The 27,389-nt window shown below is 30.8% G+C and overlaps 1 protein-coding gene and 2 long non-coding RNA genes across 5 annotated transcripts in view; 1 reads left to right on the forward strand and 2 right to left on the reverse strand.

Moving 5' to 3' along the window:
- The window catches only part of Cad87A (cadherin 87A), a 70,902-nt gene extending 44,426 nt beyond the window's left edge, over positions 1-26,476 (forward strand). For 2 of the 3 annotated variants that reach the window (XM_074133741.1, XM_074133742.1), the window contains exons 3-37: positions 6,497-6,561; positions 7,504-7,709; positions 8,057-8,173; positions 8,248-8,373; positions 8,592-8,726; positions 8,809-9,001; positions 9,087-9,199; positions 9,284-9,481; positions 9,567-9,722; positions 10,691-10,929; positions 11,018-11,129; positions 11,765-11,920; positions 12,011-12,175; positions 12,582-12,705; positions 13,353-13,544; positions 13,792-13,889; positions 14,005-14,160; positions 14,266-14,398; positions 15,660-15,875; positions 15,963-16,120; positions 16,216-16,485; positions 16,941-17,121; positions 17,202-17,410; positions 17,488-17,685; positions 19,023-19,185; positions 19,267-19,469; positions 20,024-20,138; positions 20,242-20,531; positions 21,124-21,299; positions 22,113-22,248; positions 22,956-23,080; positions 23,169-23,270; positions 24,142-24,259; positions 24,847-24,987; positions 26,009-26,476. In XM_074133741.1, the coding sequence (XP_073989842.1) occupies positions 6,507-6,561; positions 7,504-7,709; positions 8,057-8,173; positions 8,248-8,373; positions 8,592-8,726; positions 8,809-9,001; positions 9,087-9,199; positions 9,284-9,481; positions 9,567-9,722; positions 10,691-10,929; positions 11,018-11,129; positions 11,765-11,920; positions 12,011-12,175; positions 12,582-12,705; positions 13,353-13,544; positions 13,792-13,889; positions 14,005-14,160; positions 14,266-14,398; positions 15,660-15,875; positions 15,963-16,120; positions 16,216-16,485; positions 16,941-17,121; positions 17,202-17,410; positions 17,488-17,685; positions 19,023-19,185; positions 19,267-19,469; positions 20,024-20,138; positions 20,242-20,531; positions 21,124-21,299; positions 22,113-22,248; positions 22,956-23,080; positions 23,169-23,270; positions 24,142-24,259; positions 24,847-24,987; positions 26,009-26,140 (5,607 nt within the window). In that variant the 5' untranslated portion in view covers positions 6,497-6,506 and the 3' untranslated portion in view covers positions 26,141-26,476. Of the gene's footprint in view, positions 1-4,152; positions 4,359-6,496; positions 6,562-7,503; positions 7,710-8,056; positions 8,174-8,247; positions 8,374-8,591; positions 8,727-8,808; positions 9,002-9,086; positions 9,200-9,283; positions 9,482-9,566; positions 9,723-10,690; positions 10,930-11,017; positions 11,130-11,764; positions 11,921-12,010; positions 12,176-12,581; positions 12,706-13,352; positions 13,545-13,791; positions 13,890-14,004; positions 14,161-14,265; positions 14,399-15,659; positions 15,876-15,962; positions 16,121-16,215; positions 16,486-16,940; positions 17,122-17,201; positions 17,411-17,487; positions 17,686-19,022; positions 19,186-19,266; positions 19,470-20,023; positions 20,139-20,241; positions 20,532-21,123; positions 21,300-22,112; positions 22,249-22,955; positions 23,081-23,168; positions 23,271-24,141; positions 24,260-24,846; positions 24,988-26,008 lie in introns of those variants that run through there. The other variant, XM_074133743.1, reaches the window with a different exon arrangement.
- Positions 674-9,422, reverse strand: LOC141457171 (uncharacterized). Its single transcript, XR_012460225.1, has 3 exons — positions 9,282-9,422; positions 6,275-6,383; positions 674-3,632 (listed from the first exon to the last, which is right to left on the reverse strand). It is a non-coding gene; the product is annotated as an uncharacterized lncRNA (long non-coding RNA).
- On the reverse strand, positions 10,227-10,775 carry LOC141457170 (uncharacterized). The gene is made up of 2 exons (XR_012460224.1): positions 10,636-10,775; positions 10,227-10,537 (listed from the first exon to the last, which is right to left on the reverse strand). It is a non-coding gene; the product is annotated as an uncharacterized lncRNA (long non-coding RNA).
- Positions 26,477-27,389: the final 913 nt, after the last annotated feature.

Genomic DNA, 27,389 nt, shown 5'->3' on the forward strand with positions numbered 1-27,389 from the left:
ATTATTTTCTTTGTTTTACAATCGAGAATTTTTTTATCTAGTTGGTTCAGTACACTAGAATGAATTTTTTGCCCTATATATAGCAATCAGTAATATAAAATAATCCCATTTGCATCCCAGAAAACAGTAACCATGACCTTCGACTACATCCTTTTTTGGAACAGAGCTACTGGCTTTTGCCCACTTGTTTGGGTAGTGTTTCGTTTATGCCATTTTTCATCCGCCGTAAGAATTAAAGGCAAAAAATCAATCGTAATCTGGATTAAAAGAAGTCCAAATTTTCCTGCAAAATTAGTTTTCATAATGTTTTTTTGGTCAGCATTTAACATTTGCGGTGCCCTTTTTGCACAAAGTGGCTTGTATTGTACTTAATTCTTGATGATCTGATATTGCACTACGTGTCATTAAAATAACTTCTGTCGCAACAGTGAATAGTTGTTAAATTCATCAAAAAATTATATAAAATAAATTCTGTGATATCCTACACATTTCTTTCATTCGTGAAGAATTCTCTTCAGATACCCAAAAAAAAAAAAAAAAATACTTTGATAGCTACGCTATCTCTGTGCACGCTCTAGAAGTTTTCACTTTTAGTGTCAATGCAAAATATGAAGCAAGAATGCTATATTTAAAAATTAAAGATGCCGAATGAAGTGACCCATAGAACATATACGGTAAGGTTGTTTCATTTAACAAAAATTATGAAAGTCTTTAGGCAGATTATTCAATTTATTCATTGCTATAAGTGGAGGAGCGATTCTATGGTAGGTGTTAGGTTGATGACACCTTTACCTCTACTTCTCCATTTACATACTGGAACTGAATATATTATCTAACTTTAGATATGTTGACACAATTGCAACTAGTTAGAATTTTAGTAGTAACTTTTTACATTGAAGAAAATTCTCTAAAACTAGGGACAAAAAGTTTTCTCAAATAGATCCATTTTTAGTGAAAATCTTGGAGTTTTTATATTTGATAATGCAATGGAATTATCTTTGCAGATTAAAGTGATGAAACAAATCGTAAGAAATCCGGACAATACATTTCACTTTCCTTTAGATAATTTTCGTATAAGAATAAAATGAAATAATAAAAATATACGTGCGTTGGAAACACTTAACAAGATTTATTTTTAACTTTAAAGATTAAATTTAATATAACCATTTACTCTGACATACTTCCAAGATGTTGTCATTTTAAATTTACCGTTAACTTTCAACATTTCTTTGGTTGGCCTTAAACAGCCTGCACTCTTTGTCTGTTTTATCTCATTTATGAAACATCCTTTTTGTTTTTTAGTAGGACCTTCTCTTCCTTTAGTGCCCTCTTAAATAATTTTATGATTCTAGAATTAAATAAAGAAATTAAAGTAACTTAAGACGTTCATTAGAGTTTTTTTGTTAAATTAAAAAAAAAGAAGTTAAAATCATTCCTCGTTTAGGAGGCAACAATTTAGTAACATATTAATTAGTCGCGATAAATTATAAAGTACGTTATGCATCGTTTAAATATTATTTTAAGAAACTAGCTACAACTGAACTTTGTTACCAATCACTAAATAATTTAAAAAAACCATAAGTTGACTTTGGATACCCACAGACCCTTCGTTTCGTTTGCAGCATTTCGTGTAAAAACAGCTGGGTGACTCTTAAGATTCCTGAAGCAGTAATCGTTTTTTCCACCAATCCTTACAAAACCATTCAGTTAATTTCCCAGTCGTTCTGCAAGTTTAATATTTCTGTTGAGCCAGTGTTGTAAGATGAAGTGATCAAGCCCAATATTTCCAAGGCAAAATTAGCAACTCATTAATGGTATCAGTTTCAGATCATTAAACTCATTATATTGAACAATTATCAGATCATCCTCACTACAAACAGTCATTCAACTGTAGACTAGTATTTTTTTTTGTCTAAACTTCAAGCAATAATACACTTTTTATCTTAATTTTTAGAAATTCTATTTCTCTCTCTACTCATATTCGAAATATCTTGGCTGGAAATCAAAGATATGTTTACAAATTTACCTGTTTCATTTAACAAAACTGTCTGTATATTCTATGGTCAGGAAGTCTTGATACGCGGTGTTGTACCGAGGTGAGATCGTCGACCAACAGAGAAAGTTTTAGACTTTGTACCAGAAGAAAAGAAAGGCGTGCATTGTTTAGGTTTAGAAATTGCCGTTAGGACACTTTACTGGTAGATTATTCAGTTTTTCATACATAATTTAAGTTTACTATCCTTATGGTAACTAAATTTTGGGTTAGATTACTATTTATTTTTGTTTGTGGAAATATCACTATAGCTGATTTTGCTACAGTCGTAGACAATCTGATTTGACCCTGTGAGCTAATATTGCTCTAACAATACCTCACAGATTTCTATTGTGAACTCTCCTTTATCCTATCTGTGCCAATATGAAGCGCTACGATCATTTTTTTTTTATTCCTGTTAACATTGGATGATAGAAGTATTGCTCAAAATTATTTAAATGTGGAAGTTTAGGATATATTTCTTTACTCCTAATCTACTTAATTTTACTACCACAAAAACGAATAAAATAGTGTAAAAACTTTTTGGAAATATTTGTATAAAACATTTAAAATACCTGGCACTCCTATTTTATTTTCTCTTTCTAGATAAGGGAAGTATTTTGGTCATGCCAATATTCTAAGGAAATATTCGGTTGGTTAATATTATAAATACAAGTATATTGTGAAATTAGCATAAGTTTTTTTAACAATATCTGAAAAGCAAATTGTGGTAAAATGATGAAACTTCATATTTCTACTTGGTCCCATCAAACCGATTGAAACAGCAAAAAAAAAAAACACTTCATTTAGTTGATTTTTATTTAAAACAATTATAAAGTCCCAAAACGAAAAAATAAATATGTAAGTATATAAAACATTAAATTTGAACTTTTAGTTTTTAAGTCATTTATGGTTTTTTCGGTAAAGATTCAAGTTAGAAAACAAACCCGAACTTAATCTTTACTCTTAGAGAAACTAAACATCAATAAATAAAAAATTTCCTCCTTTGAACATGTTTTACACGGTTATTTAGTTGTAACGTTTTAAACGAGACACTGTATGAATGATATAACATTGAGAGTCAGAGAATGGTTGGTTGGAATTTTCATCTGTCATCAATTACAAGAGATAAACAACTGTTTGCAATGTTTTAAAATAAACTCGTGACTTCTTTATTTTAATTTGTATTTAACAGATTTATGATTTTTAAATAGAAATTATCTTACATCTATTTTTTCTGAGAGTTTTCGTCGAACAACTGCATCTGATGTCGCATATACTTCGGAGGCTATTTTTCTCTAACAGTACAATTTGTAGAATGAAAAGGTCTTAGAAATAAGCTCTCCAAAACGAAAATTTAAATTTGGAAATTGTGCTCTTATGCAATTGCTCTCCGTAAATTGTAATAATGAAAAGACGACTTGCATCCTTCAGGATGTTCCTTGTTTTGTAATAAATCAGTTGTTCATATTGAATGCTCCAGAGGTTTTACAATCGAAGTGATTCTCAATTCAGGACTAGAACAAATTTAATGCTCCTTTTGCAGCTTTTTTGAGGCCAAGGAAGAAACTGGCTGTTTAGACCGTCTTTAGCTGTTATCCTAAAAAATATTAATTATTTGTCTTTACATACATGTTCTAGCATGAAAGAATAAATTCTTAAAGGGCTGGAGAAAAAAATTGAAAAAAAAAATTGTTTTTCACTCAAAGGGCTTTAGGTTTTTAAAAAACTGCAACAATTTGAAATACACTCTATCAACCCATGTGTCTCCTCAAATTATGTCCTATTATCCTATGCTTTTTATTGTATATTATTTTTTAAATAATGATAAAGAAACGGTAATTCTAGAAGGAAATATTTGTAATAAATAATTTCTTGCAATAATAGGGGCTCAAACTAATATACATATATTAAAAGAATTATAAATGATAACATGTAGCAAATTAGGGCATAGTAAAATGACCTTGGTACCGTTAACTTAATGCACACGCACACCTTGTCATACCTGACATGTGCGTTTAGTGTTCTTTCTCACTCCCGCCCTAATATTATCTACTTCCTCTTTATCAGCTGTTCACATTAATAGGAGAACTAGATGTCATTAAATACTATTGAGTGAACAGTCGAGGAAGGTAGTGTCTGCAACGTTATCACATCAAAGCGGACAACATTACTTTTGAACTGGTTTTGGAAGATGTCTTGCATTTGTATCTAGCTTGGAGAATCTTCTTCCCAGGAACTATGGTGACACATTAACAATACTTTTTCAATGTGTAGGAAGCAAAGAAGGTTGACCTTTGTGACCAAATTTCTTCAAACATGAAAGGTTACTAAGTTCTCAATCTCCTAAAAAATCTTTTATCTCTCTTATTCTCGACTGCATTGTTCTGTTTAAAACTATGCGTGTGGTAGAACTAAGAAACATTAATTTGAGCTTTAATTATTAATTATTTTTAAAAGTGAGTAAACAGACTAATTTTGGATTGTAGGGAGACAAACGTTCACTTAAACTGTCATATTAATCCATATTGGACTGGAAGCTGGATTTGACCCAGATTTGCGTCTTTTATTAGTTCTTTATTTTGGAGAACGTTAACTTTACTTCATTGTCTTCAACCTAAAGTTGTCAGAGGTCATGTAATTAGTTTTTATATTACTCGGCCCAGCTAGAATATTTTTATTTCAGGTTCCTTGTTGTATTTCCAGCATCGCTATAATCTTGCGCTTATCGTCTTTCAACTAATAAATGACGAAGAAACTAATTGCCAATTTTATTCGCATTTCAATGCTTTCTCATTTCATTTGCAATTAATTAAGATAATCAATCTCTATTTCTTTCCATTACAACTTCAAAAGATAATTGTCAGAAACCTTTTTTTTGTCTACATATACCGATTCTTACACTTTTTTTAAGGCTTCACATTTGACTTTCAACTGTCGAATCTTTGTTAGTAAAAAAATAATTTCCAAACTACAGTGATAGATTTTTTTGCGTATATATCTTATTCGAAATATTTGCTTATTATAAATCCTGCGTAACTATTTAACTATTTATAATTGAATAATCAATTCAGTTATAAATAGTTAACATTTAACTGTGCGAGTTTTATTCCAGCCTGTTCGCACACAGTTTCCACAGGAATTCATCAGCTTTTTTTATAAAGTTATTCGTAATCTAAGCTTATCATTACATCTATATTGTTCTTTTCTTTTTTCTTTTTTTTATTTACATATAGTTTCTGAAACAAAAGTTAAGCAATAGTTAGTACTCATTCTATCTGAATTTGTACACAGATTATCTGATTATGTTAAAAGTTCTGAACTGTGTAGGTGCTACAAAGATTGCATGATCTGACCTAAAACCAGTATAGGCGTGGCGTGGCTGTAGCAGGAACAGTGTCTTCACAAGAATAATGATTTATTTTTTATGTATTTGATTTATGGATTGGAAACTTAATTAATATTTGAATTGGCATGTTCATTTTTAAGGTTAGAAAAGAAAAGTGTGAAATTTTCAGTGGTCAAATTCTCTTGAAACTCGGAATTTTACTGAAGTTAAAGAGAGCATTGAGGTCGCTTCAAATTTTTAAATTAGTATTTAAGCAGAAAGATATGTGTCGTGGTCCCTTAGATCAAATAAGAACTGGGAGAGAGTTTTACAACCGCGGCACCATCCTAACGAGGCTTATTGCGCAATCCCTCTCTTATAAGTCTCTGGTAAGAACGTTTCTTTTTATCAGTTCTAGGATATTTTCTCTGATTATTTTCTTGCTTAGTACTTTCCACGGTTCCGAAGTAATATCACAAACTAGTGATATCTTAGTAATCGACCAAAGTATGAAGTAGTTTATACCCTTCTGTCACTTTCTGCTCAAGCGCTGGAAAAAAATAATTCAGAATTTTAACCACAGCAAATTGACAAATTCGTCAGGTTTTTTGTTTGTAGTTTTTTGTATTTACACCAAAATTCTTTTATCATGTTTCAAAAAGCTTCAAATCTATATTTCCAGTGTAAAATCAATTTTGGAAAATTTGACAAGAATACTAAAACTCATAGATTTTACTCACCATACCAAATTTCTATTTTATAATAATTTCTATTTTAGAATAAATTTTATTCTTAAAATTATTATTTACTTCTTGTGTAATCTATTCATTAAATACTAGAACTTGTGGAAAATTAGAAGCATTTACAGCTTCTAATAAAAAAACTAAAAAGTCCTCATAATTGATAACCCTGACCTTTGTAAGGAAGTCATTTTCTTAGTTGACACAGATGACACTTAAATGTCATCTCTATTGGTGTTGTCTGAGAGGCTCTCATCTAGTTAAGGTAGTGTTTCTTCACCTGCTGAATAATTGTGCCGATAAAATTTCATTATAAATTATTAAAAGGCGCAGCTTTAAAATTAAAAATTAGATAACAATAATCTGTAAGTAAAATATCTGTTTTATATGTTTCAGGAGATGCAGAATGGAAAAGATATTTCTAGCATCATTATGGGTTCTACTTGCTGGAATTATTGGAGGTATGTTGGTTGAATTCTATACACTGAGATTCTTAAAATCATCTAAGTGTTTTAATAAGGAGGTTAATAAGTTTGTACAGATCAAGTGCCACTGGAATATAATTGAAAACTATTTTTTTGAATCTTTAATCAGCGCTTTTATTTTTGGAAATTATAAAAATGCATAATTTAATTTAAGTTTTTCTCATTACAAAATAGCACCTCCAAATAATTATTGTGATGGACAAAAATTAAATCAAATGAAAATTTGGAGAATTCTAGTGAAATTAAAACACCAACGTTCTTTTACCAATGTGAGAAAAACTCATAGGTGCAAGAAGGGATATTGTTAGGAAAAGAAAACGGGAAAGATAATGGGAAATGCTGTAGATTAAAATCAAAATAATCAGAGAAAGAGAATACATCAACCTTGGTTTTGAATTGAGACTTAATTTCGAACAGAAATCGAATAAATAACTAATTTTTGGCTTTAGCAGAATGTAGACATGTATTTTTGACAAGAGAATGCACATTCTATTTATTTTACTTTAAATTTTGGTAAACAAAAACCAAATAAACATATTTCAATTTAAGAAATTAGGAATCGCCTGGCGTGAACCAAAGGTTCACTTAGTCTTTTCATGCTTTTGTCTTAGGTAACATCAATTTAGGGTAAATTAGACCATTCTTCTTTTAGGGCTTCTGCCTTGTACATTTAGGGTTCAATGCTAGTGCAAGTCTAACTGATGACTAAGACTATTTTAACTTTAAGCTATTCTCTAGTGTACAACTTCGCTTAAACTTTTCTTCCTACACCCTTTGTAAATTTTAGTTCCTTTCATTCATTGCTGTCTTGCTAGAGATGTCGAACGTAATATCAATGTAGCAAATACATTTATTAAATAATTTATAATTTGTATATTTTTTATTTCAAAACATTTAATATTATTACGTATTTCGTAGTGTATGGGAACCAACCGCCATCGTTCATTCATGACCTGGACAAATCTGTATTTATGGAGAACATTCCTGTGGGAAGTGTGGTCGGCACGCTAGAAGGAATCGATCCAGAAGGGGCTACAGTCCGATATGGAATTTCCGGCACCGATAAGTTCCAAGTAAATTCACAGACCGGAGAAGTCACTCTCGTCAAACCACTTGATTATGAGGTATACCCATTATTTTAACTGTTCTCTTTCAATAACTATTATAATGTAGACCCCACATAATCACTTTGCGCAGACATTGGCTTACCTACAGTAACCAGCTAGTGCTTCTTAAAATTACATTTTCTTGAAAAATAAAAAATAATTAAACGCTTTGGAAAGTTTCAGTTTGGAATTTTTGAATTACTTGTATATTAATATGGTAAACAACGTTCATTTATTTATAGGTTTCTTTGGTAAAAGTCAGCTATTATGTAGTGCGCTTTATTGGGGAATTTAATTCAAATTAGAGTTATTGGTAGTCATTTTTGAATGTTTATTAAGATTTGTAATTTTATACAATATTTCAGGTGACCGATACTCTCAGGTTTTATGTCACTTTAGAAGACGATGTAAATAATTTAGTTAAAATTCCAGTATCTTTTATTATTGCTGATGTAAATGACAACCCACCAAGTTTTCAAAATGTAAGCAATTACACTTTTTCGTAATGTGTCACTAATTGTTTAATGAAATTTAAAAAAAAGTAAATTAATTTCAGACTCCTTATGTGACATTAGTTACCGAAGACACTCCAGTTGGAAGCACAATATTTAGGGATATTTCTGTTGAAGATAACGACTTTACTGGCGAAAATTTAGAAGTGTATTGTAAAGATTATGAACAGGTATTAATGCCATATATTTTATTTCCCTAGTTTCCCTAATTCAGGGAGTAGTTTAGTTTTAACGTTCGAAGCGCCACCTGCTACACAGCTATTTAGGGAATAGTTTAGTTTTAACCGTTCGAAGCGCCACCTGCTACATACCTAGTTAGGACATTGGCAGGAAGTTCTCGAATTTCGTTTTGTTTAAAGATATTTATTAATATTAACAAAATTTTCAGTTCCCAAACGCTTGTGAGAAATTTGAAATTGTTTCCTGGAACTCGAGCCAACAGAGTTTTTATGGAGGTATCATTCTAAAAGATAAACTAAACTTTTCGGATAGACAGTTTTATCAACTACTTTTAATTGCAACTGTGAGTTGATGCAGATCAAATATATGAGATCATTTCAAAGGAGTCCCATAAATGCTTAACGTTTTGGCGACTTTTTTTTAAGGATGGCACGCATAACGCAACTACCGGCATGGAAATAAAAGTTGGGGACGTTCAAGATTCACCTCCTGCATTTCAAGGTTCTCTAACAGGAGTTATCGAAGAAGATGACCCAATAGGAACTCTAGTCATGACTGTACATGCTAAAGATGGTGACAGAGGTGTACCTAGAAAAATAGTGTACGATCTCCTGACAAGTAAGTTAATTTAAAAAGTAAAGATAAAATGAATAAAGGGATTAAATTTAATTAAAAACTTAATCATTCAATGTATTAATTACAGATCCATTAGATTATTTTCTTCTGGACAGTGAAACTGGAGAATTAAGAACAGCTAAACCTCTCGATAGGGAAGCTCTTCAAGAGTCTACTGGCATTTTAACGCTTACTATCCGAGTGAATAAATATTCTTAATATTTGAACTTTGTGATAATTCATTTTTTTTAACTTATTATTATTACTTAAAAAAATTACTTACAGGCGAGAGAAATCGTAGATGGTGTACCTGGAAATGATCCTTTAACAACTAGTACAACAATGGCTTCTGTTACAATCAAAGATGTTAACGATGAACCTCCGCAATTTAATCAAAGAGAATATCACGTAAAACTTTCAGAAAATATACAAATAGATACTCCTTTACCTAATCTTAATATGACTGTCACTGATCCTGACATAGTAAGCATTTAAGAAATATTTGTAATTTTGGGGAAGAGGTTAAATAAATAAAATAAATGTATTGATCAAATTGAAATTATTTCAGGGTGTAAATTCAAAATTTGCTTTACGCTTATCAGATGTTTCTGGAGCTTTTGCAGTGGAACCAACCACTGGTTCAGGTTCGACAGCTGTTAGTATACGCATAGTTAATGGTCCTTTGGATTATGAAAATCCAAATAATAGGAAGTTCATTGTTTTGGTAAGATTCATTTACACTGAAATTTACATTTGCTGAGATAGATTCCTCGCGATTTGGATAAAAAAGCCGGTGACCCAGAGAGCTTATTGTGACGTAATATATAATTATAGAGATAAAAAGGAGATTAGTTTTTAAGTATTAAGCTAAATCTAATCTTCAAAGGGGAGGCAAGACAAAAATTTTTGCTGGGAATTTAAGTTGCAGCATCACAACGCCACTTTTTGGGTGGAAAGTTAATTTATTTTTTGCAATATTTAACACAATGCACGAAAATCAATTACTTGGCTATCCAGAACTTTGAATGGTATGTTCAAATGTTCGTAATTCGATACCAACGTTTTGATTACTTTGGTTTCTTGGCCCAACGGAAAATTCTTTCCCAGTAGCAATTCTCGTTCCTGAAATTTCATCGGTTTCAAGTACGCTGAAGCAATGCCCATGACCAAAAATGTTTACTTAATGGATTCTTATAATATTTATCACGCTTTGCAGGAACCAATAAAATAACATGATTAAATCTTGTTTATTAATAGAAACCCGACAGCTAACAATGCAATTTCTAGCGCGTATTTTAAGTGATTGACAAAAATGAGAACTCTTTCTGCATGGTATTTCATATTATAATAGTTTTCTTCAGCCATCCATTAAGATTTGTTTACCAAATAGACTTAATATTCATTTAGTGATGCTGTTTAGATTAAGTGCAGGTATCGTTCATTTTCCTCCCTCAGTCCTATGCTTACTTGGTAGTTACATCACGGCTAGCAACGGCAAGAGAACTTGAGCCATTGCATATTTACCTTGCCTTTTCTGCCCTGAAACGTAATCGTATTAAAAAAATTAGTAACGGAGCATTTTATTTTAATATAAGCTACAAACTGTGTGATAATTCAATTTAAGCAGAAAATTTTACATTTTTTTGAAATGTATGTATTTCATGGTTAAGTTTTGACGTAATATATTTTCAGGTTATAGCTGAAGAAACAGAAACACAGCAGAAATTATCTTCCACAGCTACAGTCACGATTGAAATCACAGATGCCAATGATAATTCACCAAAGTTTGACGTAGAAGCATACAGTGCATCAGTAGAAGAAACAGCATTGCCAGGCGATCTAGTCACTATAATAACAGCTAGCGACAGTGATACAGGAGTATTTGGAAGTAAGGGCATTGTCTATAATCTAATAGGACATGGTGCAGAAAAGTAAGTTTCAATTAAAAGCAAATAAAAGAATATCGTAGTTAAAAATACCTGTTTTGCATAATTACTTTAATTTTTGTTTTTAATTTAGATTTAATGTACACAAGAAAAGTGGTTTAATTACTGTAGCTCCTTGTGAATCACCCGGTTCTCCACATTGTCTAGATTTTGAAACAGAACCTGTTTACTACCTCACTTACCAGGTAAAAAGTGAAATTTGCCATTAAACTTGTCACTTGTAAAATCGATATTGGATTAGAACTGAATTAAGTGGTAATCTCCATTTCATCGTTGCGAGTTATGTAAATTCTGCTTGTTTGAAAGATTTCAACATCACATTATTTTTCTCGTTTAATTTTTCTAGAAAGGATTTCGAACAAGCTTTTAGGTCTAAGAAAACAATTTTAAGCTTCCTCGTCTACCTCATATTTTTTCTATTATTTTTTTTAGCTATAAAATGAAGTCCAGGTTTTATTGATTAAATCTAAATATCGCTTTTTCCTCTGCCCAATCCTCTTAAGTTTTTTGGAATTAGATTGCAATCTGAAAACTACTTTTGATAATTCTTGAGTAAAAATTAATGGACCAAACAAAAAAAAAAAATCCTTCAGTTAAACCAAAAATCTCATATTAACTATTGATCAAATTATAATGATAACCTTCCTGTTTGTCAATATTTTTTATAAACATTTGGGAAGTACTCACGCTTTAGATTCTTTCCCTCCTTGATATTCTTTATAGGTTAATTTCTTCTACTTAAACTTTGCAATCTAATGTTCTTATAATTTTCAATTTTATTATTTTGTACTTTGTCTTACTGTATAGTTTATTTGTCCAGGCGACGGATGATGAAGGAACTGGTCATAGTACTGTAGTTCCTCTGCAGATAACATTAACTGACAGTAACGACAACCCGCCAACATTTGACTCAAGTCTTTACAAAGCAATTATTGATGAAGGATCTGCTAAATTTGAACCACCATTACAAGTTCATGTAAGTCATAGTTCATGATTACAGCAATAGCTTTTAAATTGAGAATCATTTGTACTATATCTATATATATATATTTATACATTTTTTTAGGCTCGAGATGTAGACAAATCTTCACAGATATTGTATTATATTATTGACGGAAACATTAATGATTTATTTACCATTGATTCTAAAACTGGTGAAATTTTTGTGGCAAATAAAAATGGATTAGATATGACTAATGTAACCAGTGACACTATAAGACTGACCGTTCAAGTAAGTTGGAAAAATGTTCTGATTATAGCCTCATTTTTAGTGCATTTGAACTATTTAATTAAATCAATTTAAATCAAAAGTCATGATAATAGTTAGAAAGTTTCTCTTCCTAGGAGCTTCTTACAGCTCACTGTCCGGTGATGGACAGTGTTGTCTGTAACGAGAGAACACTGTCCGGAGGCCGGCAGTGCACTGGAAAAAGCTCCGGGCGCTAATGACCTCAGCTGTTGATGCGCCAAAAAAAAAAAAAAAAAAAAAAAAAAAAAAAAAAAAAAAAAAGTTACAAGTTGGGTGCATCTGTTACTTAAACTCCTTTTTAAAAGTTTTTTAAAAGAAAGTTGAAGAAATATTTAGAGATGACAAACTCAGTTACAGAATTTACATATTGTAATAAATTTGTTTTTAGGCATCAGATGGTGTATATCAAGCAAATTGTAGTGTTGAAATCACAGTACTAGATGTTAACAACAATAATCCGTTTTTCGAACAAACTGAATACACCATTAATATACCGGAAGACTTGGCAGTTGGTTAGTAAAATGTACTAATTAAGTATATTAAGTATTAATTATATGGTTTATTTCCTAAAGCTTCATCAGCGCTCCTTTTTTTTACGAAGTTCTATCACCTCTTTTTTTAAACCAAGGCTCTAATTTCAAGGACATTTTTCTCTTCGATTTTACTTAACGGAGAGTTCGCTAAAATTCAACAGCTTTCTACTTGTTTTCATTAACAACGTAAAAAATTAATTTATACAGACTGGTTTTTCTAAAGCCAACTCCGATGAGGTTGAATTTCTATAGGGTACCTAATGCGACAGAAACACCCAGAATAGATCCTAAAGAATTATGTAAACTTGTGTTTTCAAACGTCACTTATGTCTTTCTTCAACATGTGCTGAAAAAACATGTGTCAAAAGGTCGAAAAAAAAGAAAACATGAAACAGTTATCCAAAAAAGACTTTTAATTCTCACAAAAATAAACGAGGACTTCTAAGTAACCCCAATAGTTCTGTAGGTGAGGCCGGTGTGTAGTTAATGGTAATGTTGCGTGTCTGGTTTAGCTTATCATATTCAGAACACTGAAACTTTTGTTACTTCACAAACATCGCTTTTATTAAAGTCTTAGTATATCAGTGAATTAATTTAGTCTTATTAATTCATTTAATCTAACCTAGGTTCAACAGTGGAAAAAGTAATCGCTCATGATGCAGATACAGGAATTAATGCTGAAATAATTTATAAAATAGAAAAAGGAGCATTCGATGATTTTGGAATAGAAAACAAGACTGGTGTTGTTAAAGTAATATCCAAATTGGATTACGACAGAAGAGAATCTTATACAATTTATATTATAGCAGTGGATGGAGGTACATCTTTTAAATTTAATAATTTTTTTTTAAAAGAGATTGTTCATATTGCATGAACTATTATGTATGTATAGTAATTATATATTAAAATTTCTTTGATGAACACGTTTCGGTAGACAATTTTTATTGAATCATATATATCTCAATTTTGTTTATTTACTACATTATACTTAATTTATTAGTTATATTATTAACAACTAAACTTAATTGATCAACAATTGAACGATAACTATTTTGGTTTCATTAGGTACTCCGGCTCTAACAGGGACGACAACTTTAAATGTAAAAATTGATAATACTAACGATAAAATACCTTACTTTTCACCGCCAACTCAGCGTGCTGAGGTAATTTTTGTTTCGATTGCATCAAATTGCAAATTAAATTTTTCTACTTGAACAAGTAATGTCCAAATTAAAAAATAAAAATAAATAAATGACACACTCGCATGCCTTACTGTAGGTAAAAGAAGATGCCAAAGTTGGAGAGATTGTGTACACATTAGTTGCAAAAGATCTAGATATTTCTTCACCAGAAGCGCTTAATTATGCTGCAAGTGAACCAATTACTGCGGTTGATAAAAATGGAAAGGAAGTTACCTCTGATTTTACTTTCAAGGTATTTTTTATTTCTCTATATATATTTTTATAAAACTCTCTTTCACTATGTATTTTTTAAAATAATATAATGGTTATAATTGTTCATTTTATATCTTTGTTTCAGGAATTTTTCAGAGTAGATCATGCTACCGGTATTGTTACCGTAGCCAGGCCTCTTGACAGGGAAGTTGCTGCCATTGTAAGGATCACCGTGTTAGTTACAGATATTACCGCTCCCTCCACTCAACAAGGCTCAGGTAAATTCTTTTTAGCTTTATCGTTTAGTATTAATTAGAACTTGGTTAGTTTTCATGATTAGTTCTAACTTTGAAGTTAAAAATGAGCTCATCTTATTTGGCTTTGACCATTACTTTTTTTGTCAGTTGATAAAGAGTTGTTAATATCATTGCCCTTTACAATCAAAAGCAACCAAGCTTTTCCAAAATCCCCGAATGTAATTTAAAGGGCGAATATAAAAAAAAATAAGTAACGAGAAATCGTCAGTGACCTTTCGGTTGTAGCCTTGCTTTTAGGCCATTCGGGATGTCTATAATTAATAAGCAGAGTAATGTAATAGATAGAATATTTATAGCAAAGTACTTGAATTAAGACTTAATACATATTACCAGGCACTTTAGGCTCCGGTAACTTTCAATTATGTTATAATTGTTACTTCTATAAGTTACCAACGCTTCGCCTAGCGAATTCATCGGGTATCAGGAAAAGCGCATTTGGGGTACAGTAGCTATGAGAGTGTGCTTGGTAAGTGGGATATTCCCCCCAGATGTGAATATTGTCCACTTGTAACTACTTATTTATTTTGTTAGAAAAATGTTAGTACATTTTTTCCCCCCCAACATCTATTACATCTAATTTGTTAGCTGGACGTTAAGTCCATCTGAAAAATAAACTTTAAAAATACTTAATACAAGATACCAACCCTTTCAACAAGCAATTTCCATAGGGCCTGAAATAAATAGAATTAAGACTGAGATGTTATTTATTTATTCGTTTATTATTGTTTATTTACTTATTATTTATTCGTTTATGTTTATTATCATTTGTTCGTAAGGAAAGGAATGCAAACCAAAGCCCCCTCTCAATTTCACATTAACGTCTATTGTGTTGCATATACTTATAGTATTTATTTTATCCAGGAATTCTCTGAATTCGATGTGTATAGAATTTCGTAGAATAATATTTCTTTTATCTTTAAATATTTTTGTTCCAACATAATAAAGACATCCACCATATTTTATTAAGCTTCTTTCCTTTCATCTGTCAGTTTTCGGATGTTTTTTCGCCCTAAAAGTTTGATTTTATCAAGTTCGAATAGAAACTTACCCTTTAAAATTTAAACGTCAAAAATGATAATTTTATAAAATAAATTCGAAAATCTGGCCATGGTTAAAGAAAAGAAACGTATTTGACACTGGCGAACTAGTCTTCAAATATTTAGAAATGTATGTACTATCATATATTCAGTAATCTATTTAATGAATTTATTTGTTTATGCAGGCACACTTATCATTACTATAATAGATGTAAATGATTATGCGCCTACATTTTTGAAACCTTGGACCGTAGCAAACCCTACATATACTGTTGAATTGTTGGAAGAACAACCGCCAAATACCATTGTAGGGACGTTTACAGCTACTGATCAAGATTCAAATAGTATTTGGTATTCTATAGAGCCGGAAAGTGAATATTTTGAAATAAATAATATCACAGGTAATTACAATAATATAATTTGAATGTCATCGATTTAAATATACAACACTTTCTCAGTACGTTGTTTATCTTAATCTGCTTTTTTAGGAGTTGTGACTACAAAAGTTCGTTTAGATTATGAGAAAACCCCAAAACTTTCTTTTAATATCGTCGCGTATGATTCAGGAGTACCTCAACTTTCTTCAACAGCTCGTGTTATTGTCAATGTTATTAATATAAATGATATGGATCCAGTATTTACTCAGGTATTTATCATAAATAAATAATATGATTCTTCAAAATAAAGTTAGCATTTAAAAACATTTAACAATTGTGACTAAGAGTTAATAATTCTTTCCAGCCTGAATATACTTTCTCAGCGGAAGAAACAGTAAAACCAGGCACAGTAATTGGTAAAGTAGAAGCTACAGATGATGATGCTGGATTTGCTGGTAAAATAAATTACAGGTTAAGCCAGCAAAGTAGTGATTTTAAAATTGATGAGAACACCGGAGAGATATCAATTCTATCCTCGGCCAATCTTGATAGAGAAACAAACGATGAAATTACTGTCCAAGTGGTTGCCATAGATAGTGCTCCTGGTGATGAAGCAAGATCTGCTATTGTGCCTGTAAGAAATTCTTTCATTTGATTTGCTAATGTAAAGTAATTTGTGAGTTACCATTTAGCTTTTTCAAATGTTAGAAAGTTGGTCTCTTCATTTTTCTCTTCAAAGGGAAGAATGTCCCTTTATATACATGCCATTCCGTTTTTGTTGATAACTTAATTTACAACATGACACTTAGAGAAGGGATTAGCTATGCGGTTAACGTGGAAGTCCCGGGTTTGAATCCAGCTGCTGGACCTTAAATTTTCTCTTCCTTGGAGCTTCTTACAGCTCACTGTCCGTTGAGGGACAGTATTGCCTGTAACGAGAGAACACTGTTCGGAGGCCGGCAGTGCACTGAAAAATCTCCGGGCGCCAATAACCTCAGATGTTGACGCGCCTTAAATAATTTTTTTTTTTTTTTTGAATGACACTTCCGATCTTACAGTTTCCAAAAAATTATTTTTATGTAATTTTAGGTTCATATTAAAATTGAAGATGTTAATGACAGTCCGCCAATATTTTCTCAACATGAATATCCGGTAAATATAGTAGAGAGCATTCCTTTATCACCGCCCGCACCAATTCTTCAGCTTAGAGCACAGGATAGTGATATAACGAGTAAATTAACCTATTCAATTGTGTCTGGAAATATTGGAGGTAAGTTTTATACTTTCAGAAAGTCTTTTAGTTTTGAATTTTAATTTCATTTAAAAGTATTTTCCAAACTGTTTTAACAGAAGTATTCACTTTGGATCCTGTCACTGGGATTATGTATCCAAGAATTTCTTTGCAAAACCAGCTTCCTCAATACACTTTAGGAGTGCAAGTCAGCGATGGACTACACACAGATACTGCTCAAATTAACATTAACGTTAGAGCTATTAATCAAAATCAACCAACCTTTATTGAACCTTCAAGTCGCAATGCTACTGTTTATGTGAAAGAGGTACTTTTTACTTCTACTTCTAATTTTTAAATGTATTTTACAATGTAACAACAATCCTGTGAGGTACTTTATTTCAGAATGATAATGAAGTGAATCTATATATATTAACTGTAAAAGCGAGGGATGGGGATTCAGGAGAAAATGGACGAGTCACATATCATTTTAAAGTAAAAAATGAAAACGTTCAAGAAACGGATGAATTTATGATCAATGAGGAGACTGGCGAAATAAGAGCTAAAGTACCGCTAGATAGGGAAACTAAATCATCATATCAGGTGAGTACTAATTTCTTCATCTGGGTGCAAGTTCATTCAGAATTTGCTCTGGTATTCACTTGTATAATTCTTGAAGTGATAAAGCCCAAATAGCAGCCGGAAATCGGAGTTTTTGGTCGCTTCAAAAAATATTAAATTTCAAACAGCTTAGATTAAAGTTAGCGTTGAAATAAATAAACATGAAAAATATCATTCTAGCTAAATACTTCTCCCAAAAGTATCATTTTACATAATATTAGTAAGTATGAAATATGTTGCTAAAGATTAGAGATAAAGAATATCGCCTTACAGGAAGTTGGAATCTCTTATCGACTTCTTTTTAATGATCGTATTCTGTCTACTCAGGTTAAGACGTTTTACACAGTGTTAGTGTTTGAAGACTTCTTTAATTGAACAAAGTTTCGTACGGATCTGAATAATAAAAAACAAGATATTGCATCCAAAATTTGGGTGTTTCGAGATCATCAATTTTTTTATCTTCCTGTATTTCCGTCATTATTGTACATTTAATGTTTCTATTCGACACAGTTTTAGCGTTTAAAAACTTCTTTATTTGAGCGAAATTTCGTACGGTTCTGAACTCAGGATGGCTATCCTGATAACTATTAGGCTATCCTTAGGGTGGATATGCCAATCTATTAACATGAACAGCACTTAAAATAATTACTCCAATACTTGTGCGATTCATTCTGGGATTTAGGAAAAGTTTGAGAGATAGGAAAAACTGCTTAAGTTTAATGCAACTAATGGCAAACTCTACCTCCACATCAAACCCCATACAGCTTCATATTTACACTTCACGTCGTCTTCATTCTAAGGGATCTACAATTAAACGTAGCGCATTTGGCTTTGTGGCCAGTCTATGTATGATAAACCTCTAAATGGCACATCTACATAAAATGCTGAATCGAATGACACCATATTCATGAACATCGGTTCACGCGTTTAGGCCCTACGTTCTTTACAAAAAAAAAAAAAAATGTAAAAAGAAGATCAACAAGAACATTTTCTGAAAATGCAGTTTTCCCCATTTTTGGCACCTTTTTTATCGAAATCTATTAGATCTGGTTTTTACAAAAAAATACAGTTATAAAGGAGGATTTGATTTTTATTTTAAAGAAAGTTTTGGAATTTCTTCTTTTATAGAAAAAGAGAAAAAAAAATGGCCCAAGTTGGATGTTTTTCCGAGCAGTTTTTGACGATCAACCGGACAGTTTTAATAAGACTTCTTTTTTTAACTTATTATATATCGTTTGCTTGTGGAACTAAGGCTCAATCAATATACTTTTTTCTGCACTTATTCAACAAATTCACTCATTTATAATTTCTGTAAACAGTTGGTGTTGGTTGCAAGAGACCACGGTTCACCAACCTGGTACGAAACCCTACGATTTCTCACAATTGTTCTGCAAGATAGCGATGACAATGTTCCTTTATTTTCTAGTAAAGAGTCAGTAATATTTTATGTCAAAGAAAATTCGCCACCACATTCAAGAATAGGTAAGGTTTCTGAATGATATTTTTAGTAATTCATACTTTGTTTTATAATTTAGTTGAATGCCTTCAATTTTTCATTTTTAGGTCGAATTGAAGCTGTAGATAAAGATGAAGGGGAAAATGCCAGAGTGTATTATTATTTATTAGGAGATAATGAAGAGAAATTGTTTTTAGTTGATCGCATTGATGGAACCATTACCACCAATGCCACTTTAGACAGAGAAGAAAGAGATACTTACGATTTATTTGTAAAAGCAACCAATGATCCTGATTATTATTCAGCTAAGGTGAGATCTACTTAAATACTTTTGATTAATTGTTTATTCGTTAAAAGTTGGCAAATTTTGAAATTATGAATCAATCAATTATACCAAAGTGACACAAGTAGTGAAACATTCTTTAATTTTTAGAAGGGTGTCATCGAAACAAAAAACAAGTGAAGGTGCACATAACTCTGTAACATTAATTTACATTTAAAAATTTTTACAAAACATTAATTTACTCCGAAATGACACTTTAAAGTTAAGCGTATCCCGATGCTTCATAACCGTAACACTATATAAAAATTTGTTAAAAAGCATGTTTCAAAAGTCCTAAAAGATCGAAGACCAGATTGTAATCGCACGTTAAGCCACGAGACTGAAAAAAAAATAACGATTACTTTGAATTTTATAGATTATTGAAAGGATTTCGTTTAAATTCGTCAAGCAAAAATAGAATAACCATATGCCAAAGATATTATAATTACATCTAAATTGTTATTTCGTAAATTTTAAATTTTATCGATTTTTTATTTTTTTTATCGATGTTTTTGTTTTTTAATAGTTGCATTTATTTTTAGGACAAATTAGATTTTAAGGAGTTAAAAGCCAGCGAAACAATAACTCATATCAAAATTCATGTACTAGATGAAAATGATAATGCACCTATTTTCCAAAATAGCGAATATTTTGCAGGTATTGTTCATTTTTATTTTGTGTTTTGTTTACATTGATTTGCTTTTCTCTACAAAGATTAAAAAATTAGCTAAAAACTATAAATTGCGTTTTTAAATTCTAGGAGTTATTGTTACTGCTAGGACAGGAGAATTTGTATCTCAACTGTTGGCTACTGATCGTGATGCCGGATTAAATGGTTCTTTATCTTATACAATACTTACTTCACATTTATACCGAGGTGGTTCAAATATATCGTCCGGTTCCGTCGTACCAAATCCATTTGCGATCAGTGAAACTGGAAAGCTAACAACGGCTACCTTAGTTGCAGAATATAATCAAGAAAGATTTAAACTTGAAGTTATAGCAAAAGAGAGGGCTGCACCTTTTAGAGAAGCAAAAGCATTTGTAAATGTACGTCTTAAGTTTCTTAGTACTATTTTTTTTGGTTATTTGATTTGTTACTTTTGTTTATTACTAACATTCTGTAGTTCGTCAAAAGTATTTCATTCTAAACAAGAATCCAGTCAGTATCTATGAAAAAAAAAATTATAATAAACTTTTTTTAATGTTAAGGGGTTCGTCTTTAGCATATACGTACTGAATTGACAGGAGATATGTATAGTTTTAATCATTTCATCTCATCGTGTTGCAATGAATAACTATTGTTTTAACTAGAGCAATTAGTAAACGAAAAATTACTTTCTCAGTTTCTTTCAATAAGTTAAAATCGCAATATGCAATAGAAAAGGAGTTGATTTATTTTGTCATAGGCTGTCTCAGTTAGATGAAAACTTCATTAAATTTTCATTTTAGCGATCATACTTCTAAACTGTGTCCTTAAGAATAAAATACACTGTTAAGAGCCGCAGGAGTCGGCCGTTGAAGCTGCATCTACGGTCGGACACGACATCCATAAGAAACTTTAGGCTCATGTATACTATTATGTTAAAAATAAAATTAAAATTGTTTACCGACTATTATGAAAAAAAAAAAAATATTTCAGATTTGGATATATGAAAAGCAACAGTTGATAAGAGTGATCTTATCTCGGCCACCTGAAGAAGTTCATAGAGAAAAGGAACAGATCACCATGGAACTAAGCAATGCTACTAAAAGTTTAGTAGTGATCGATGAGATAAAGTACCATGTAAATGCAGTCGGTCAGATACAGCAAGATTGGTGAGTAACATTTTGAATAAAAGGTTCTTTTCAATATCTGGTTATGAAAGATTTACTGTTTGGGAACCGATAAACATCCAAGCATTTAGCTAAAATTGTGCCTATCAAGATTTCTGAAAGTACTGCTATTTTAGTTAAATTTGTATTGTGCTACTTGCACATGTTTCAAACAACCTCCCTGTTACGTAAACATTGCAAAAAGAACCTGCAATGTTTGGAATTAGCTGCATTTAATCAACACTTTGTTCCTATCTTTCAATTTGTTTTCTGCCCAATAATCATCTTAATTTTAGAAATTTGATTTTACAGTCTTTCTTTATGGTCATCACTCTAAGTCTAGTATTAAGAATCCAAGTAAGGCTATAGTCTACGAAAAGACCAAAGTAGCATGACACAGTTTTTCAGAGAGGTTCTTTTGGTTTGAGTATCGTGTTTGTACATGAAGTTAGTGTAATAATGTTCATACAGTGCTGAACGGCATTAATATGTATCTCAGTAATTTTTGTTTTATTATCTGATAGTCTTAAAAGGATGGAAGTGTTGTCTGCAAATGATCTGGTGAAAGTGAAATGGCATCAATGAAGAGAGTAGTATAAAATGACCCATATGATTCCTAGCTCAAGAATATAATTGATATAATGGAGAATAGCTCACTTCCCAATAAATTCTCCTAGAGCTGATTTTATTTGATGTTTTTCAAATAAAATAAAATTTTAAATTTGTATCTCTTTAAGTTTTTTCGTATCTAAAATTCTCCACCAAAATCTCCCTATCTTAAAGTATTGATTTTGATTGACTTCTTTTTTTTAACAGGTGTGACATGTACTTGCATGTTGTTGATAAAAAAACACAAACCATTTCAACTATTCCTGATATACTGAAGTTAATTGATGCTCAATTTGATTTCCTCAAAGATCATTATGCTGGTTTTGCTATAGAAAATGTGGTTGTAAGTATAAATCCCAACCGTGTCATATTATTATTATTTTTTTTTTTTATTATTATTATTATTATTATTACTATCTTTATCACTACAATTTTATTAGTTTAGTTATTATATTTCTGAGGCTACATATAGAAATATGGATAGTGAAGTTAATACTTCAAGATTACACTTTAAGGCTGGTTAACTTGAGATATTATCTGATTATTCCATGATTCTTGTACAATGTTTAATAATTAAGGGGTATCATAGAAAGAACGACAATCTCGTCGAAGAGAACTTTTTATTGTTTTATGATATGCATTTGTCATCATTATTTATTCAAAACATTCGATTTCTCAACAGTGGGGACGTAGGGTGAATCTTTTATACAAATATTACTAACAAACCTCATGATTAACTCCGAAGCCTACAGTTGACCCCATATAATTGTTTATCCACATTATTTTCACCAAGGATTTTGCTCTAATTTCGGTTTGAGTCCTTTTTTTCCCCTAATCACTTGTTAAGCACTGTAATTGCTATTTTGCAGTGATTTTTCTGTGGTTTACCTACCTACTTCTGTTTTTTTCTTGTTTTTTGTTTTTTTTTTGTTTTGTGGTTAACGCGCGTCTGCTACCTCGTACCCCTTGAATCCTATAAAGCCCCTCTACTGGTCTGAAGACTTATTATCTTTCAATATTTTTTATTTTTCTTTTTTAACTTTGTTGCAGCCTGCTTATGTGGGTGTAAAAGAAGAAACATTTGAGCCTGCACTGGCAGCTCTAATTGCCTTGCTTATTGTACTATTTGTCGGATGTGTGTCCGTGATTGTGGTGTGTTGCTGCTTTAGACACTGGTAACACAATACAAATATTAAAGCAATATTTTCATTTTTACGGCAATTAAGTTTACTTAAATGTGATTTATATTCTACTTTAAAACAGGATTGTTTCCGAGCCAGTTGATATGAAGCAATCTGATATGTTGATTAAGAAAACTGTTATCGATGATCTCAACACAACTGAGAATCCACTCTGGATTGAACAGTATGTATACAGTTTGAACGACTCAGTTTTATGATCTCTTCAAATAAGTTATCAGTTATTTCCGAAAATTTAATTAATTTTTAATAATACTTAAGGTTCCCCATTATTATCTTCTATCTTCTATATTCTCTATCTTCGCTTCATATTACCGCCTCCGTAGTCCCAGAATTTTTTTTTTTTAAGTTTTAGTTTTCAAATATAACTTTCAAAATACATCCTCTTGAAAATTAAATCTTTTTATTTTACTCTCTCATCTTCTTTTGGGTTCAATTTTGTGACTTATATAATATAAATATGTCTTATTCAACCATATTCAACTAGTAGGAATCACATTTAGCCCAGTCAAGTTAGGTTAAAAAAGGGGTAAATCTCAGAAAGGTAGGTAATAAGCTATAAACGTATAAATCTTAGTTTTGGCATTAGTAATAAGTTGGCTCAAAAGTCTCATAGAATCTCTTGTACGCGTCACCGGAAATCAGTGGTCAAAGGTCACGAAAATAGTTTTTTGTTTTGTAGATATCTTGTTTCCTTTGCTCCTAATGACATTTAAGGTCATTACACGCGTTTTAGAGCATAAAATTCTTTACAAATTTGGTTTTTTACCAGAAACAATTTTTTTCTAACAAAAACTAGTCATACGCGGATTCGAACTGGGGATCTCGCACTTGAACACTAGACCAACACCCGCCCCTCGATACAATCATTTAATCAAGTAGAACGACATTAGAAACGTATTTAATTCATAACCGACTATCAATTCTATGGGATCTCTCTCGCCAGCTCGCTTCATGTTTCGGATAGTTCAGTCTTCTTATGAATTATTCTTAGATCCATCACCTAAAATTTGATAGTTTTGATGCCTTAATTTTAGAAAACTAAAATTATATGAAGAACAAGAATTAACAATGCAAGTTTTTTGTGAACCGGAAACTAATCAAATACCAATACAAGCTACAATGGAGAGAAGAGAATCCGTCGATATGTCAGTGGTAAGAAATTTTAATATTTACAATCGCTGGTATTTTTGTGACTAGATTTTAAACTTATTAATTTAGTTGTTCATTCTTTTTGGTTTCAAAAAGAACTGATTCATAGTTTCAATAGGATCAAAAAATAATTTCCATTTCAGTCGTGATACATTTATTCTGCCGAGCTTTCGAAATGATATACATATCTAAGTCAGAAAAAAGTTTAAATTTCAAAACAGACACGAACAATTTGAACAACATATACGCAAACTTACTACAAAATACTTGACAATTGGCAACACTGACTTCCACACAACCTAACACATATCTCACACAGACTGATCACACTCAGTCCATGAACAGACAAGGCAGAAGACACACCAACCCTGTAATGTAAAAATATTACTTTGTAGACTAGGTAAATAATTTTTATAAATTTCGTTATATTATACACATTCATTTTAATATTATAGAATCATTGTTAACAATCTGTAAACATGTTTCACAACCCTAGGTCGAAAGCTCGGCAGAATAAATGTATCACGACTGAAATGGCAATTATTTTTTCATCCTATTATTAATTTAGAATATCCTTCATTCTTATTAAGGTTGACAACACTTACGCAACGATACAACATCCAAACAGGCGAAGTTCTTTAAATACAATGCTTTCATTAGGAGCCGGAGATTATGCAACATTAGGTGGATCTGTATTGCCTCTAGACAATGTGAGTTCCCATAGTCAACAGGTATGTCAATTCTTTTTATATTGGTTAAAAAAAAAAAATTATAGTAATGGGAAACATTTGATTGAAGGGTTTCTTACTATGTGATACACACGAAACTTGTATTGATGTTAAATAAATCAACTAATTTAACTAAAATATTTTTTGTACTAGCGACTTTTTTTTGCATTATGCATTTTTTATGAGTTAAATTAGTTAGATTTCGGATAATAAATTCATTAACATTAAAATCTAAGGCAGGTGCTTTCTTTAAAAGATTCATATGAAGTTTTATAATTGAGGGGTAGCATCCGTGTCCAAGAGAACTTTTCATTGTTTTATGTTATGCATTTGTCATCATTATCTATTCAAAACATTCGATTTCTCCACAGTGGGGACGTAGGGTGAACCTTTTATACAAATATAACTAAAAAACCTCATGATTACCCTGAATCAATGGGTGATTGCCCGTATTCAAATCAAAATTTTATTATTTTTGAGTAATGCAACTCATAACAAGAGTTAGGCACAGTATGGAAAAATTAACTAAACTATTAACTAATTCATAACCGTTCAATATATACATATACTTATATAATACAGAAATAAATTTACAAAATAATTTTAATGTAATAAATAAATATTAAATCACTTTTAATAAAAGTAAGCCAAAAATAAAAGTAATTCCATAAAAATAAAGGAAAATCTAAATCAATGCAATATGACAAAGTAATAGACACTCAAACATAAAGTTAAAGTGGTCCGATATGTTCACGTACACCGTTATATATATCGTATGTCCTAATGGACGGAAACTGATTGCCCGAATTGTAAATATGAATCAAATAATACTCTGTCTTTCTGAAATACATCTTGAGTTCATACACAAATTCAACGTTCAACAAAAACCAATAGTAATAATAATAATGATAAAAGGGGCGGTAATAATTTATAAGTTCATTTGCAATATATATAAATATTTATTTATTTATAAAAGGAAGTTATTAATAGCAGATCTGTGATTGAAGCTTTTATTAACTTTCAGATGTACGAAGCAGCTTTAGGATTTCAAGGCTCAACATTTCAAGTTCCAGAAAATACAGATTTATTTAGGGTAAGATCTGAACTTAGAGTGAACAAAGACGGGCAACCTGAATTCATATCAGAACTCATTTAGAAATCAAAGTTGTATACATTATTGGTTGTAAAAACTTAAAGGTATTTGAAAATCTTATTTAGAATCATAAGATTTGATTTGGTCTGCTAAGTCAACAATAGGTTGAATTTTAAACTGTGACTGGTGTATTTAGTTTTATCAATTTAAGTCCCGGCTTATGTACAGTTCTATTCGTAGTGCCAAATATATAAAAGTATATTTGCCAGTCCTTTTACGATGCACTTAAACAGTCGTCAAATATATTGCTCTTTGACAGTTAATAAATTTTAATATTACAAAATCGCTTATTGCAATTTTGGAAATTATGTTAACAATGAAGCAGATATTTCTTTCATTCCGGGAAATCAATTTTAGAACGAACTATTTGTAAGAAAAGTATAAAATATTATAATAAAAAAAGTATTTTAAATTTAGTATCTTTTAAAAAATTTACTAAAGCGAAAATAAAAGTATTGAATGAATATTTCTAACTTGTTAATATTGTATTATATATAAATAATACCTTCTTTTTTTATACATTTAGATATTTGTTATTTTGTTAAATTTTTATGGCAATCTTCCATTCTTTCATAATTAGCTGTGATTAACTTAATTAGTTATGTAATTTTTCTAAAGAAAATCATTTAGATTAGGTGTAATTTATTTATTTTTCATGTGTGAATATGTAAATTCAATTACTGAAAGAACAATTAAAATATATGTTTTTTATTTTAAATATAAGTGTTCATTCTTAAAATTTCTTTACAAAAATTAGTTTCCTTTCCAAAAATCTCATTGATTACGACGACGCAAATAGTACATAAAATTCTAACGTGCGTACCTAACGATAATAACAAGGCATCTTAGCAAACAAAATTAAATTAATTGCTGCTAAATGTGTATTATTAGATTTCAAAGTTTACATTTTTGGAATATGTACTCTACTAAAAGCATGTTTCTTCAGTATTTGTACGTACTTGCAACAACCCAGGTGTAATAGATTCTTTTAAGCAGAAGTATAGTAATCGCAGTTTAATTTTGCTATTTACGATTTTTCAAAAAATCTTTTTTGAGGATTCTTTGAGGACTGCAACCAAAAGCATTCTTTAAAAAGATCTCTCCAGATAAGGGTTAATAAAGATGGTGGTTTTAAAATTCGTTAAAATTTCTAACCTTTATACTCTCTTCGTATTCTTTAGATTTAAATTAATTTTTTTCTAAATTAAAGAGAAAAATTAACTCTAAAACTGGTATAAATTTCATTTTTTCA

Source organism: Rhodnius prolixus, unplaced genomic scaffold (genome assembly GCF_049639745.1).
Source record: "Rhodnius prolixus isolate KJV_2025 unplaced genomic scaffold, Rpr scaffold_10, whole genome shotgun sequence".
NCBI lineage: Eukaryota > Metazoa > Arthropoda > Insecta > Hemiptera > Reduviidae > Rhodnius > Rhodnius prolixus.